Raw genomic sequence first — 17,409 nt, 5'->3', positions numbered from 1 at the left:
TTCTACAAGTATTTTATACGTGTGACTTAGGAGATACAAAATGGCTTTTAATACAGGTTCAAGTCGTTATTTCGAATACATTTTGTGCAGTACTTGATGCGCATTCGTAAAAGAAAACAGCTGATTGCCTACTCCACTCCAACATGGCTGCAGGGACAAGAGCATAGTGAAAACTGAAAGATTTTCCTGAAAATCAGGCAGACCTAGCCTACGAAACAGTCGCCGTAGCCGCTCACCGATCGAGGTAATGATCTTATATGTAACAAGCTTGAACATACGTTACATAGGAGTAGCAATTTGTAAGAACAGTGTCGAATACTTTGCGGACTGAGTCTGTCAGTGACATGTCGAGTGATATAGCAGACGCTTTTATTAAATTGATTTTAATCATTTTTTCACATTTTGATTAATTTTTAATTAATATGCATTATACGAACACAAGAAATCCCCATGATCTCTAATTCTCAATCAATATTTCGGATGGTCATACTTCGAATTGCGAAATATTTGTTCCTCTATATCATTTTACTGACAGTTCTTTCTGTCGCTGCTATTTTCAATTTCGAGTAATTTATGGCTCTGTTAACTTTATTTTTCTGTCGAGTCTAACTCAATTAATTGTCGGACTAAACAAATTTTACTCAAACCTATTTACTCAGGTCTTTCAGATAATACGTGATCATCTTTTTATCACATGATGATTTTCAGTGTCGCGATATTTGTGAAATAAGATATTTCTTATTTATTGCAAGATTTATCGTTGGGGCGTATAATTTTATCCTGCATATATCAGGTCAATTTTATTTAAATTGATTTCCAAGGTCTTTAAGTTCTTAACAAGTGTGCTCATTGTCTATACATTGCAATTGTAATAATTTCCATTCTCTGCATTGTGTGTGACACTTATTTTTATACCTGCGCATGTGCCTGGAACATGTGATCTACTTTGTACTTTTTTGTATTTACATTACGTTCATAAGAATTTTAAAATACAAACAACATTATAGTTGCAACTGCTTATCTATATACTATTTAGCACAGTGGAATATTATTGATGATCCCATTATTGTCCAAGTTAAAAATATAATCATATAAACATTGTCGTTATACCAATAAACTGCTGTCTAATGTTTATGCGTATCAGATCTAATTTTGGTACACAGTTTACAACATAAAACTACATTAGCCATCTTGCGTTTGCCTTTATCTGACAAATAAGCCAATTTGATAAAAGATAGTGTCTATTCTGCTCTTTAGATAATTCTGCACAAGCCTAGCATTCTATGTATCTGTACTTGACTCTATTTTTATTTAGTCATATCAATAATTGAAGGTGATTAAACTGGTCATAAAACGTGAGTAAAATATCTTATGTGTAAATTATGTAAATTGTACTACTTCAGTTCATTTATTTAATTAAAGCAATAGTACAATTTCATATTAGGCCTTATTAGAATGACTTGGAGGCAGACTTACTAATTTATAGTTCCAAGTATTTCTAGGGGAATTTAAACATGAATAAGTTTAGCAAAGTATGATTACTAATGATAATATTAATATCATGTTTCCACAAACAATCAAATTCTATCATTTGTATTACATGTTATCTGAATATATAACCAAATGTAACTACATGCAAGAATTAAGTTACTCAATAACATCTAGACACAACACAGAACATTTTTTCTTAATAATTTTAGATTGATCAAAAATGACGGTTGGCACCAGTTTAGTAGTACCCATAGTGTTGTGGGGCCGAATAGCACCCACTCACTGCATCTCCTGTGTTTATCTGTCCCGTGATCAGAAGACTTTAGTGACAGGATGCTACGATGGACAGATCTGCTTATGGCAGGTGGATCCAGAAACATTAAAGGTAATATCAGTTTTTGAGTTGTTTCCTAAATAATGAGATCTTTTTATGTCAAAAGCTGATAAGAATATTTTCTCTTTAGATGACTCCAAGGTGTTTACTTGTTGGACACACCGCACCTATAATGTGCCTTAGTCGTGCCAGTGTGATCATGGAGCAGAATTATATTGTTAGCAGTAGTGAGAGTGGCGAAATGTGCACCTGGGATCTAGTCGATGGAAAATGCAGAGAGGCTGTCAAACTGAATAACATTCATACCCAGATGTTGCCCTATGTATCTGCCGGTGGAGAGAATGTCAGACTATTCTGTTCTGGGTATGCCACATATTCAGATAGATGAAAAACATTGATTCCGACTGTATTAATTATTTGATAACACCTCGTTATTACTATACTTCAGATACTATCCGGAAGTTCTAGTTATGGATCCGTTCAGCCTCGAAGTGCTTTTTACACTGAGTTCAAGAGTCAATCCTGACTGGATCAGCGCCCTTCACGTGCTACGGCCGGCCAAACGGAAAGGTCGGTTCTACGTGCACACAAGTTAGTTACAATCCATCACACATACGCTTTCTTACCTTTATTCAATACATTCTTATCCAATACCCTCCTTATATTGACATAATTTGATTTTGTTTAAAAAGGCTATCTGCTGATCTGTTTATAATTGAGTTTGATTTTTTTGGGCAAGCGTTTCACGTATTCGTAGTTGATGAACAAGTGTTTTCTCGATCTGATATTTTCTTACTGATATACACATACTTATATCTTTTTTATTGGTACTAATCTACCAGATAGTATATCTTTAGAAAGAAGCGTCAGACCGAGATGTGTGAAATTTATTGTTAATTTTTAAAATGGGTTTACTTTCTGTAGGGCTTATTTTGGGCTTATTTTCTGTCCTTACCTGGGATTTTTTTTTCGGTGAAACATAAGGTTTAATGCAGGAAGCAAAAAATTGGCGCTTTAATTACAAGAGTCCACTGATAGTCTAACGTTCTGTAAATATTATATCGGATAGTTCAACGTCTCTTCAGACCAGTTCTTACACTTGTCTTCTAAAGGCAATCCAGAACTTCGGGCATAATCGACGTTAAGGTGGTGGCTCGAGATATTAATATTTTAATCAAAATTAAATTGTTGCAGCATGTAATTTGAAAAATGGGAAGGCTCATTCTAGCCTGCTGGTAGTTCAAACTGGGTTGCTATAATGTATCATTTAGATTTACTTTCTGAATCACAATTTACTCTCTTCTTATTAATCTTTTTCCTTCCCTTCCTTTTCTTCAACCTTTCTCTTTATTTTCACTAAATACTCATAATATCTTTTGGGTAGAATTTAACATTATTTACTGACCAATGATCTTCTATACATCCGTAATAATTTCAATACAAGTTTCGCATTTTTGGTTTCTATCATGCATTTGGATTCTATCATTTATTCGCTCAAATTCCATTAGCTATTCATTTATCACTCGCAATTCGCTCTTACCAGTATACTGTCTGTCGTAAGTATGGATACACAATTTATTGTATTCGAAGGTTCAAAAGTAGAAAGAAATGTGTTTAGTCGTTACTACAGTCAAACCGCGAGATTAATTTCACCTTAAGGGGCCATCATCAAATAGCTTACAGCCTAAATAAGTCCCCTGAATCTGGAACTGATGTCGCGACTCGACTTTGTCCTGATGTGTTAGTTTTAGTAGAATGCAAATTGGATAATTGTAGTTTCTTTGTGTATTTAGAATATTGTTCGTATACTATTTACTGCTTATTCCAGACCATACAATGGTTCATGCATTACTCATAAAAGTATTTATATCTAACATTAGTCTCTGCATACAGTGTATATAGTAACATTTTTATTAGACTTGTGGTCTACTCCTTTTACTGTAAGACACCGTGCTAGTCTAGATTTCTTAATTTATATATCATTTGAATAACATTGAGAAGTTATTCAAACCAGTTCTATCTGAAATCCTGTTTCTCGAGCAGATTAGATTTATTTTTATTTACTGATAGGTCACTTGACACTCTATTCATGGCTGATCAAGCATATTAAATTCTATCCTAGAGTAACAACATGGTATCTAGCTTAAATAATACTTACGCAATCATTTTGAAGATGAGATTTTCGAAATTCAAAATATATATTCCTTTTTTGCATGTACCATAAAATTATATAAAATTTAAACTGCTCTCTAACCTTAGTCTCTAACAGTCAGTCTGTCAGCCTGTGTTACGAACATGTCTCTAACAATTGGTACTCTTTATTTAATACACAGCATTCTTCGTCAGTCTGTCGGCCTGCAGAAAGAATTAACAGCATCTTACAATTATGTCACAGCGACTAACATCAAGTCCAATTCAATTAATTTGCGCTTGCGGATTGCGAAAAATGTTGCGCGGCAAATTAAGTGTGACTTCATCGCCAATTAAATCCTGGAATACCGTGTAACTAAGAGCAGTGCCCAACAATCCTAAATAATTGGAAATCCGTCCCAGTCAACCTGCAGTCTATTGGAATCTTGTTTTATTGAACTGTTCAGAATGTGCATATCTTTGTCGTAGATTAATTTGATTGATCAATCGAGTATTCTCGACTTCCCCGTGTCTTGAACTTTTCGACAATGTTAATTCTTGTTCGCCACGTTTCAAAGTTGCTTTGAATGTCTTCCGATGCTTTCTCTATCTACAATATTTGCCTTTCTATGCAACAACTAATTCGCTTCCTTTAAAGACGACGTGGTGCTCGCCCTGACGACTACTGGTACCGTCAAAGTCTGGACACTCCTCGGTCACGAGAACAGGAACAGCGAACCACTGTATGAACACGAGAGCAAGCAGATACGATGCCTCAATGCCTTGGCCATGACCTGCTGTCCTTATAATCAACGTACGGTGCTCATAGTGTGCTCCAAGTATTGGCAGGTTTGTTAAGAAAATTATTTGAGGATTTCCTTTCGTCTCTTCATGAAAACTGATACTGATATTTTTCAAAAAAGATATTCGACGCTGGAGATTTCTCAGTATTATGCTCTGTCACTGCGCCATGTGGAGAACGCTGGATGGCTGGAGACTTCCTGACGGCTGATAGGGTTATCGTCTGGAGCGACGAGGGACACGGTTACCTTTACAAATTGCCAGCCAAGTATGTCAATTTTATACCCTTGTCGATTTTACGATGTCATAATGTTCTTAGAACTTGTAGGGTTTAAGTAAATTCCAAAGATATAACTTTGACATGGGTTTTCCATTTTATGATAACATTGAAATGTAGAAATTTGCCGGTTTACAAATGATTTTTTTAATGATTTCATTATTTCTTTATTCCTTTTAGGACTCTGGTACATCTTGAAAGGTAGCTTCATATTTGTAGAAATACTAAACCGTGTTAAAACGATGAATATTACCTTGAAGAACGTTCCACTTTTTTTTTTGGTATTTAAAGTAAATTTTTTATTGTAAGAGTCATTCATCTTTTTAACACTACTTTTTAAACCTGAATAGAATCATTTACTGATCATATTACTGTAATACCAGATCCTTACAGTTTAATCTCGACTTGACTGGACTAACACGTTTTTCTAATGAGTTTTTATGGGAGTTATTAACAAACCGATTTAACGCAAGGTTGCGGCTAGCCTGGCAGGGAGAGAATTGGTGATGGTACATTGAGTTTTCTTTACTTTTTTACTCAAAAAGCACCAAAACCTAATGATTCTGCACGATGGGTAAAGTTGTGAGAATTGAGTTGCAAATTAATCATTTATTTACATGGGTTTCCTTTAAGGACAAATTTGGTTAACATTCTTTACATTGTCTCGACTTATCGTATAAAAAAATATAGCCATAACAAATTTTTGATCAGCTCCACAATTAAGGACAGAAATCATCTCGCTAGATAAAATCAAATCTGTGTCGCACTAAAGTCAATTCCATCATTAAACTTTCATTAGTTTAGCGTAAAATTCGCTTACGTTTACGTAAACGAATTTTACGCTATTTAAATTCGGTTCCCATACACGTACATATAGGGATCGAATTTTAATTTTGAAAATACAGCCGCTCGGTAGAAGCACTTGCTGGCAATGCACTTGTTTATTTATTTCTATATCTGTCAATTGTCATAGGTACATTCATCAAGTCTTTGGTCACAGCTCAATTCCACGTAAAATTCAAGATACTTTCAAGATCAATCTATGCAGTCAAAATGATTACCGGATTTCCTTGTCTGTCATTTAGTGAATTATTCTGCTGACAGACAATAACAACATTCGCATATATAAGAATCACCATATGAAAACTTGAGACGTAAAACGATGGCCAAAGACGATTCATCATTAGTCATCACTAAACACGAAATTGTTTTCGACAATTAATATCTTTGTTCTATATGTAGTGTCAATTAATTGAATGACCCCGATTACAGTCAGCGTGAATTGTACGTGAGCTTGCAGGGAACTCACAAATGCATCAAAACTGCATAAAGAACTGCATCGATGTTATATACCTACTTATCGACAATCCCAATCATCGAGAAACATCTTCGTATACTTCATCTCATAAGATCATCAAGCGCCGACGAAGAATTAATTACTTCTAGTGAAATCCAGAAATCATTGTATCTTTAAGTAATGTGAACACTCCTGTCTTTTTATAATATTATTACAACTGATTAACGCAATCGTCCATTACGTATATCGCGGAGCGTCTCGCGTAACGAAATATAATTTTAACTTCTTGATATACAATGATTTCTTCTTCTGTCCTAAGACGAGAAAAGTCATGTACCGATTAACGCATTGATCTGTTTTTACGGTGACGTGTCTCTTTCCACGTAACATTAATTCTACCACACTCTACGGGGGACTTGGTCTGTTCTAGCAAGCTGAAGGGCAAGGCTCTCAGCAGGTAACCCCACATTACTTCTTACGTAATATAATTTTCATGGTCTATCTTACTCTCTGTCTCTGTCTCTTATGATATATATACTGTTTGGGTACTTTTTATTTCTATATTTTCATTATCTTTAATAATACGTCACATCTTGTCTCTTGATTTGAGTCTATAATTATGGACTGCACGGTAGAACGTGTAATATACACTCAGCCTGGTATTTAGAATTAAATTATAATTAATTCTATATACTTGTAAAATATGATTGGTTTACGTTAATTAATTGTTTATAATCAATTAGAATTTTCAACTCTAAGTGCGTAGCAGAGTTCTTTGTTTCATTGGTGTTATTATTGGTTTGTGTACTATTAATATGGTTCATAATTATGGACTGATCAGTCTTATTGTTCTGATCTTATATTGCACAATTTTTTGGGGCTTACGGTTAACGGAATTTCATTTAGTCTCTTTTTTTTGTATGAGTTATTGTTTTATTACTCTCCTGCGATACGAGTCACATATACACAACGCAAGACTGGTTATGGTCTCGTTAATTGTATGATGATCAATCGTGGAACCTGAGACCGCTCCGCTTAAACTGGTCGTATTTCGATATACATAGCGGTCAAAAGATATCGCACATCATTTCACAGCACGTCATCATCGTCCTTACTTTACTTGTCGCCTTGGCTGCTTCGCACGCATTGACTGATCAATAACACCATTAAAAATATGACGTGACTGTTGACCATTTTAATTGATCGCTTGAACTAACGTATCTTTACATATCTAGTATACAAATTGTCGTTGTTAACTGTGAAGTGCTTCGTTTTATATCCTTATGTAAAATAATAACTTCGCTAGTGATAAGGCAGCGTCGAGCAAATTAGTATAGTATTTATTTTCAAAATCTAACACTTTAAATAATCCTTCGACGCTTTCCAATATCAAATACCGCAATTCAGTGTCATACTAATAACGATGCATTGTCAATGCAATTACAATTGCAATTGTAACTCATAACTTGTTAAAGGGTGTGTCCAGGCTTTTGCGTGGGTTTAATGTTAAGGTAACCACACACTAATAATTCATGGAATGGAAACATAAGAATTATTAGAGGAATCCTAGATCTCGAAATAATTCCATGAGTTACTAGTTAGTATGCTTTTTAAAAGAAAAGGCGTCAAGAGTTTTTAATTATAAGTAATTACCAATTGTTTCTGTACGACCCTATAGTAGCGTAGCGGACAACAAAGAATTTCACACAGCAGCAGCGGATTCCGATCAACCTTACCTGTACTGCACATTGACACAACCGGGAGACAAGGTACAGTTCACAGGAATAGTAATATGGAATGTAGAAATTGACTGGACTTTTCTTTCAGCCCCTTTCGTGTCCCCCGGCGATGCGACTGGTGACCGTACAACGACAAGGTAAAACCTTAAAGTACTTGCTACGAGGTGACAGCGAAGGCGTCGTCCTCCTCTGGACAGTTCCTGATGCCGGTATTCAGCAGCCATCCCAGACTAATCAGAATGACGGACCTGTTCGATTGCCGCCTACGGTGAAGACTAGCTTGACGGAAGCCTGGGAAGCTATGAAACCATCACCAGTTGGCATCCTGGACCAGTTGGATACTGACGAGAGTCATAGAATTAAATTGACTTCCAGTATTTATTTGCCACAACAGAGTAGACTCGTTGTTGGACGTGAGGATGGCAGTATTATCATAGTTCCAGCTACACAGACTGTTATGCTTCAACTGCTTCATGGAAATCATCAGCAGTATGATGGTAAGATTATAATTTTTATAGTCAATCAGGTTAGCTTGTTTAATTTATATTGTTACTTGTAGATTGGCCACCGCATCAAGTTCTACTTGGGCATTCAGGACGCGTTAATTGTCTTCTGTATCCTCATGGTGCTGCACCTCGTTATGATAGGACTCACCTGGTTTCCGGTTCTGTAGACTTTGCAGTATGCTTGTGGGATTTGTATGCTGGGACTTTGATCCATAGATTTTGTGTTCACGCTGGCGAGATCACGCAGCTTTTGGTGCCACCAGATAACTGCAGTGTACAATTTGTCTATTATTGATTGATGATAATTTTTTGTATGTGATTTGTTTGAACTCTTCATTTATTACTCTTTCACTTTATAGCCTAGGATACAGAAGTGTGTCTGCAGTGTCGCGTCCGATCACAGTGTCACTTTACTCTCTCTGGCTGAGAGAAAGTGCGTCGTTTTAGCTTCCAGACACTTGTTCCCAGTTGTGACGATAAAGTGGAGACCACTTGATGACTTCATGATAGTTGGTTGTTCAGATGGAGCTGTTTACGTATGGCAAATGGAAACTGGTCACTTGGACAGAGTTCTTCACGGTGAATTTATTATTCTATTTTCATTCATTATTAGTTTATTCGTTTAGTTTGACCTCAGGCTTTTATTTCATTACAGGTATAATTGCTGAGGAAGTTTTGTACGCCTGTGACGAGAACACCATAGCGACAGCTGGTGGTTCCGCAGCTGGTGGTGAACTAGGTTTGGCCAATCCTGCTGTTCACTTCTTCAGGTATTACGTAATTCCAATAATACAAAATAAATAGTTTAGAAAATAGGACTGATAATGATATCGTTTCTTTAGAGGACTGAGGCACCGGAACCTGTCAGCAATTCGTCACGCAACACAAAGAGGTTTACATCAGCTTCAGCAACTACATGGCGGTCACGGCAGCGAGCATGGAAATCAAATAAAAGCAAAAGGAGCACCACTGATGATTCAAGGATTTAGAAGCAACCCTAAGGATCCAGAAAGTCACATTCTGTTCTTCGACATCGAGGCGCTTATAGGTAAAACAAATCTTTTCAATATTCTACGTAAACCATATGAAGTCATTTTCAGCCAATTTAAAAAAAAATTAACCAGTCCTATATTGGCTAAAGGCCGTTTGGATTATTCATAAATTATTACGTGGTTGGTATAGTACAATTACTGAGTGACGAGTATGGCTCGATGTCGCCAAGCTCGCTGGAAGCGCAAGGCCTAATTTCGGCCGCGGAGTATCAAAAAGTTGCAGCACTTACACAATCTGCCAGTCCGGATGCTCATAAGAAAATTGCAGGTAAGGATTAAAAAATGGGGCTGGCTCGAGCGAGCAAGAGAATCACTTAATATTATCACATTCATTTATTCTCACTTTGGACACTAAGTTGTCAATAAAAATTGTCCTCGTGTCTCCATTTGTAGACTTTTTCGGTCGCGTCAAGGATAAGGCAGGCGACGTTGAGAGAATTCTGAAGGAGAAGGATCGTCACGGTATCGTGTTTCTTGTTGTGTAACGTTCATCCTTTCTGTTCTATTTTGCAAAGTTTTCACATATCAGACCATCCCATCCCACCTTAGTCGTACTCCTTTGGAAAGTTTCAATAGGGATTTTCAAAATAGAACTAGCAATCCAATAAGCAGTTCAAGAATTAGTAACCGAAAAAGTGATTTGCGTTGTAGAAAACAAATTTATGAAAATCCCTATAACATTCGCAGCCATTCAAAACGCTACAAATCTATTGTCTGTGTCTGTGGCTAAAAAAATCGTCAAAACGAATTGCTGTCAGAATTTAAAAATCCTCATATGTATGTTGTTTGCTTATCACTACATCCTCTGTGTATCCTAGCATTTTAATCATCATCTTCTTCTCGTTCTTAATCTGAAAGCCTCTATTAGAAATTGCTTAAAGGTTTGACCATAGATTGACTAGCCGGCCAAACTATATAGGACGATAAAAACATATATAAAGGGACTCTCTTTCTATAGGTATATTGGCTAAGATGAAGGAGAGTGCGGAAAATGTGCAAACTAAGTTGCAGGCCAAGGCGGAAAGCGTTGGCCTCAAGCCGTCGACTCTTGACGGCAAAGGTTAGCTCTCAGTGCGAATTACGAGTTAGAACTCATTATTCAGCAAAATAATGACGCATGGATTTCCTCTCTACTTAGATTTTACATTTTCGCTTTTTAATTTCATGTTACGTATCCGTCGTACGTTCCTTTTTATCTATGAAAACTGCGAGTAGCGAACCCTTTATATTTATAATTTAAGTTCAGCACGCATTACGTCAAAACACCGCAAGCCTAATGCACATCAAAAATGTTTCGTTTGTATATTAAATCATGTGTAGTTGCTTCTAAAGCGTCTGCCAAGCTGCTAAATTTTATAATCATACAGATATGGCATATCAAGTACGTAAGATTGAACTTTGCGTAACCAATATGGTCGTATAACTAGTTACGTATGCACCATACTTAGATATCCCAAAGGCTATTATATATTTTTTAAATATTATTTTATTTATACAATAATTTTTCTAGCGCAGCTGTTCGGCAAGCAACTTATGTCATGCATCAGACAAGCACGCATTAAGATGTTTATCAATTATTTTTTTTGCTAAATTCTGCTTTTCTTACATATGCTTGAGTACTAGCAAAATGCCACTACAGAAATATTGACGTGACACTGATGATTGCGTTAGATGATCCGATGTCTTTTGTCAGTGTGATGTTTTGTATCGTTCGAACAAACTTCAGTCATTTCTTTAATGTAACTTTGCTATGTGTTTCTCGGCCAAGAGAAGCTTGCACGATTTTATAGTGCAGACTTCAGACAGCTCGAGTACCGCTTGAAGATATTCTAATTTTAATTCATTATTTGTCCTAATTTTTTGTTTATCTAGCACGCTACCATTGTGCGAGCGCACTTTCGTAGTTCCCCACCATGCTTGACTCTTGCTTTTGCCACTTTGACATCATTGAAATTCTTCCTAGGTGACGGCTGGAGTAATAATGACACACCCAGGAACAGCTTGAAGAGAAATGGTGCCTTCAGTGAACCAAACGCCACGATGGAAGTCGCTCAATTGCTTTTGAGTCTTCTTCACGGCTGGGGAATGGATCCTGACCTGGACAGAGTCTGCGAGGGAAAGTTGGGTCTTCTGAGACCTATGGTACCAGTTTCTTTTGGTGTACTATCTAAAGGAGGTAGTCTGACTAATGCATCACAACTTTATACGACATAGATAAACGATTCATGTTATCTTTTATAAAATTAACTTTCATATGTTTCAAGGATATATGTCTCTGCTACTGCCCACATGGCAAATTCAACTTCAACCCGCTGGAGAACCTGCGACTCAACTTGAGCAACGACTTCCAGTTGAACTAGTCAGGCAAGAACGTCTGACGAGAGCCTTTACCGCTAGAGCACACTGGGAACTCTCTACAACTCTAACTAGCAATCATCTCCTCGCAGTGGTTGCACTAGCTAATACATTAATGTCTATGAACAATGCTACCTTCGTTCCAGAGCAAGAGCGTAATAGAAAGATGCACAGGTACTGTAGTTTTGCCTATGACAGTTTCTACATAGAGTATGGTACTTTGGTATTTGAATCATTAATTTCTAGGCCGGGAAATAGAGCCGCGGTAAGCTGGAACAAAGCCGAAGAGGAGAACGAGGAAATTTACACAGTACAGCAGGCACAGATAAAGCAAGGCTGGTCTTTGTTGGCGACACTACACTGTGTCCTACTTCCAGATAAAGTCGCCGCACAAGGAGGATCCAAAACGTTTAAGCGTCCTCAAGTAGAAATGATGGCGCGAAGATGGCAGCACCAGTGCCTCGAAGTTCGTGAAGCTGCTCAAGCTCTTCTTCTGGCAGAACTTGGCAGAATGGGTCCCAAAGGTAGAAAAGCTTTGGTAGATAGCTGGTCTCAATATTTACCTATGTACAGTACCCTGGAGCCTATAGCACCTCAACCACAGAATCAAAGTCCACCACCTGGTAGTCCAGTACCACCTGGTGAAGCACAACCGGAAGAAGAAGATGAGGAGGAAGAACTTGCTGAAGGTAAAGTATCCATCCTGTGTATGTGCTATGTTATAAATATTCTCGAAGATCATTAAAAGTGGATCTTATATCTGTAGATATACCAACAGCCAGGAAACCGTCGAGCGTAGCAGAATTGAAGCGGAAACAGACCACGGCGGTTGTCCTGCTGGGTGTCATCGGTGCAGAATTTGGTCAGGACGTCGCGACTGTCAATCAGCGACGGGAAAATGACCAGAGAAGGAAGAGCTCGGTAGTAGAAGGTTTTGGAATTGGAAATAATAACCTGGCCAGACATACTAGTATGGCTCTGACTCATCTACTGCAGGCACCTCACTGCACAAAATTACCAATGCATTCAGCTCTGCGCAGAGCCGCCATTGATCTTATTGGTCGAGGATTCACCGTCTGGGAACCTTACCTCGATGTTTCTAAAGTGGGCAAATTTTTGGATTTCACCAAAAAGTATCTAGCCTATGAAGTATTTATAATTTATACTTTTGTATATCTTTAGGTTCTACTTGGTCTCCTGGAAATGTGTTGTGATGCAGATAAATTAGTACCTAGTATGACCTACGGTCTACCTTTGACGCCCCAAGCGGATACATGCAGAACAGCACGTCATGCTTTAACCCTAATCGCAACAGCTAGACCAGCAGCTTTTATCACGACGATGGCGCGCGAAGTCGCGAGATTTAATACGTTACAACAAAACGCACAGACCCTTAACGTCAATCTAGGCGCTAGTGTATTGGCCAGAGCCAAGCCCGAGATACTTCGGATCGTGGAGCAGTTGATAGATAAGATGCAGAGCGAAATGAGCGACTTATTAGTAGAGGTAAATAAAATTTAAAAGAATAATAAATCACGGGAAATATATTTTCCAAATATTAAAAATATATCTTTACAGGTAATGGATATTATTCTTCACTGTTTGGACCCCGGGCACCTGAAGACCAAACCCTTGAACGAAGTCTTCCCAGCAGTATGCAGATTTAATCAGGTAAATATAGAAAAACAAAAGTCTCAATAAAAATCAAATCACTTAACGCATTTAATTATTAATTTTCAGGTCAGTCATTGCCCGGCCACACGTAGGATAGCAGTGGGAGGTCGCGGAGGTCAATTGGCACTCTATGAATTACGTGCCAATGTCAAGTGTCAAACAGTGGCGGCTCATCAAGCGCCAGTGACCGCACTAGCTTTTTCTCCGGAGGGCAAGTTCCTCGTCAGCTACTCCTGCTCCGAGAATAAGCTATGTTTCTGGCAGGTAAATATATATGATCCATTATCCAGGATCTTATATGTTAATCATTGTCCATAATTATTTATTAATTTCAGCAAACGAGTAGCGGAATGTTTGGTCTTGGAAATTCGCAAACGCGCTGCGTCAAGTCCTACAGCACTGCGCCGATAAATGACGTGACGCGTTTGAATCCAATGCGACTTGCTCGTCTCATCTGGATTAATAATCGCACCGTCACTTTAATGTTGGCCGACGGCTCAGAGACGCGCTTCAATGTTTGAACGTCAAAAGAAGTGCCTTCGAGCGTGAATAACTCGAGGTCAACCGTATCTCAAATCGGGACGAAATTTCAGCGCCATGGACGCCGTACTGAACAACACGCTCATACAATATTATTCGAGCTATTTAAATCGTGGATATCGATTCCTGTTCATTCATTTTCTTTCCTCTTATTTATTCTAAAAATTCATAGAACGAGTGAAAACTTCATTCTAGAACTAGCTACCGTGGCGCTAGTTGTGATCCCAATTATTGTACGTAAATTGCAGGATACATGAAAACAGTTACCAAGTACAAAAAAAAGGATAAGATACAACGTCCCTCGAGATATTAGGCTCGCGCGATTATTAATTTCTTCTTTTAGGCGTTTATTTCTTTCTTTCGTATCTAATTGAACAGTGATCAGCTTTGCCGGATACGGTATTCTCCTCCCCCATTTTAACCAAAATCTTTTTCGGCTGGCCGATATTACAATTGATTCGTATTTAAGTTAGCGCGAGAATGCAGAATGTACTTTGAAATTGTATATTCTTGAATATTATTGTTCCGTATTTTAATGCGCCGTATTGTTAGTAAAATGAATTTATTATTTAGATAATTTTAGACTGTCCAATTTGCAAATGGTCATATAGAGTCTCTTCGTGCAAACAGATGTCTTGTATTAATTTCAAATGAGAATATCAGGACAATCTTATGCTCCTCAATGAACAGGGCCATGAATTGTATATTCGAATTAATGCGTAACACGCTTTTATCGATCTTTTCATTATATTTATATGTCATTAAAAGGCATTGAAACGTCGATAAAAAAAATGTCGATTTCAATTATACAATTTTCTCGTTACGAGCATCGACGATGCTATTTTTCAGTCAGCGAAACATAAGAAATTATATAGAAAATTAAGAGACTTAAAGGTAAGCCCAGCAAAAGAATAAAGGGCTCTAACGATCATGCATAATGATATTCACCCAATGTCACCAGGCGAGTATTGTAGAGCCTTAAGCCGAAAGTATACCAAAATCCAATGTCCAAGGATATCTGTATGTATGTATAATAACAATTAGTCAAATTAGTTATTAACTATTAATTTCTTCAAATAGCTAAAGAGTCGCGGACGTTACGTAGAACTTACATAGTTAAGTGCTAGACCATGCTTTGTCGTTTGTATTACTCCTTTTTTTGCATTTCCCTCGTTTCCTGACGAATCTACTTTTGTTACAGGATTATTTGGCAAATTAGTAGTTATGTTTAATACATAGATTTTTCCCTTTGGGTCCTTGCTTTTTTTAAGTACTTTGAACGTTGTAGCAATTTATTGACTGTCGGATTCGCGTATCCATTCGGCCCAGAAATTGATTTCGAGGGAAATGGTACAAAGGCAAAAAAGAGAATAACAGACGTTCAGAGAAAATTTGATGGAGGTTTTGGGTGTCGCGAATTGCATAACGATGATAACAGCAACGGCAATTTTAATATAATTGTTAAAAGTTATATAAGCTGCAATATAGAAACTTGTAAGTCCTCATTTGTTCCGTCGATGAGAAAATTCTTTAACAATTCCACGAGTAGTTGTACCTAAGATTATTTATTTTAATTATTAATTACTCTCTTGACGAGATAATTACACATGCATACCTACACACAGGTACACCATTACACACACACAAACGCGAGCGCGTGCACACAGCGACAATAAGCCAATACTTGATTTTAGAAAAAAAAAAAAATGGTAAAACTAAAAAAAATCGCTAACCGCCATATCAACGCATACTGAACGATAATTCTGTTTGTACTGTAATTAATATCATGTCTGTTACTGATCGTGGCGATTATTTTCCTGAATATAAAAAAAAAATAGTATTACGTCTACCTTAGTATTAAGTCCGATTGTTATAATTGTATGTTATTGTGTCGCAAGAATTATTGAATTTAGCGTATGACTAATTTTGAAAATATTATTTCTCACTTAGAGAATATATATATATATATATATATATATATATATATACCGAGTCGAGAATATTATTTTATCCGTGTGTCCTATTATTGATTAAGAGAAATTAACGTTCACGTATACGGCATTGATATTTCCACGTCTAAATTCATTCACGCCAGTTTCATCATTTTATCTTATTTAAGCAATTCTCGACTCGTCATTGATCCTGGATCATTCGTTCCACCGTAGATCTAAGTTACGATCTATCGATCGTGAACAAAGTCACGCCCAATTGTAATATAATACTTTGTTATGTCGTACACGGTGTCCAGATTCTGTCCCGCTTCGAGAGTACGTAAGCCGAGGATCAAGATGGATCATAGATCATAGTGGCACCATTCTAGATCCCTCGTCGCTCTCGGAATGGCAGGTAAATGAATATATCATCGAATGAATTGTTATTATTACAGATAGGCTTATGAACGTCCTGATAACCATGAGCGCGTCTGGTTACGTGTGGATAAAAAAGAAAAAAAAGTCATGTCCTAATTACTGTTGATAATGAAATAATGTGTAATAATTCAATGTATATCCATTGCGTGTATTAATTAACGAAAATTGTATTATCGATGGAATATATAAAGAATAATATATGCTTGTGGAATTTTGAAAGGTATGTATATATAGGTGGTAAATAATTTTTTAATTTTTTTTTTGAAATTTTAACTGGTCTTATTTATTTCTGTAAATATGGAAGTGGATTTTCTTTGTTTTTTTTTTACCAATCGAATCTCGTTAACATAGGCGTAGGCGTCAGGTATCCGCCTTTTTGGAATATAACAAACGCTTGAGATTTTTCTCACTTAAAATTCGTGGCGCGTTTTTCAGCTGTCATTTGAACCGTAGCATTGTTTCCGATACACGTTACGAAGCACCGTTTAATTTCGAATTCCACGTTGTTTTCAGTCATTTATTTTTTATGTAGTCTTATTTATTCGTCAAGACTTGGTGGTAATCTTGACACTAATGATGCTCCGTCCTGTCGTCAGATTCTATGGAGGAAGCACGAGTCAAAGAATAATAAGGAATTCCTGTCGTAAGTCATTAGCTCAATGATAAAACTGACAAATTTGACACCAACGATATCCTAAACGCATACGAATTACACTTAACCTTAAAACGGTAAGATGACGACAACAACGACATTTTACCTATACAAAAATGTTGCCTTACCATTGTAGGGTTAATGAATTTGGTCCATGTATCAAGACGCTAAAGTCACCTTTATTATGAATGA

The 17,409-nt window shown here is 37.0% G+C and overlaps 1 protein-coding gene across 12 annotated transcripts; it reads left to right on the top strand.

Annotated features, from left to right (window-relative positions):
* Window positions 1–110: 110 nt before the first annotated feature.
* Window positions 111–16,784, top strand: LOC107268387 (WD repeat-containing protein 7). Of its 12 annotated transcripts, none has more exons than XM_015741105.2 (25): window positions 111–244; window positions 1,701–1,876; window positions 1,956–2,188; window positions 2,274–2,416; window positions 4,614–4,804; window positions 4,879–5,024; window positions 5,214–5,234; window positions 6,761–6,787; window positions 8,009–8,099; window positions 8,158–8,566; window positions 8,629–8,849; window positions 8,935–9,154; window positions 9,231–9,345; window positions 9,418–9,623; window positions 9,758–9,895; window positions 10,021–10,089; window positions 10,586–10,687; window positions 11,591–11,803; window positions 11,892–12,156; window positions 12,229–12,671; window positions 12,749–13,086; window positions 13,165–13,488; window positions 13,561–13,653; window positions 13,723–13,920; window positions 13,992–14,177. In XM_015741105.2, exons 2-25 carry the CDS (start codon window positions 1,712–1,714, stop codon window positions 14,175–14,177), a joined length of 4,557 nt encoding a protein of 1,518 aa, XP_015596591.1. In that variant the 5' UTR covers window positions 111–244; window positions 1,701–1,711. The 12 variants fall into 12 exon arrangements, with proteins under 12 accessions (XP_015596591.1, XP_015596593.1, XP_015596592.1 ...); XM_015741107.2 differs by having other exon boundaries at window positions 112–244; window positions 2,274–2,395; XM_025085711.1 differs by having other exon boundaries at window positions 119–244; window positions 1,808–1,876.
* The last annotated feature ends 625 nt before the right edge of the window (window positions 16,785–17,409 follow it).

The sequence above is a fragment of the Cephus cinctus genome, unplaced genomic scaffold, assembly GCF_000341935.2.
Source record: "Cephus cinctus unplaced genomic scaffold, Ccin1 Ccin1_scaffold0542, whole genome shotgun sequence".
Classification (NCBI taxonomy): Eukaryota; Metazoa; Arthropoda; class Insecta; order Hymenoptera; family Cephidae; genus Cephus; species Cephus cinctus.
The sequence above is the reverse complement of the archived record's forward strand: the minus strand, read 5'-3'. Positions and strand labels throughout refer to the sequence as shown.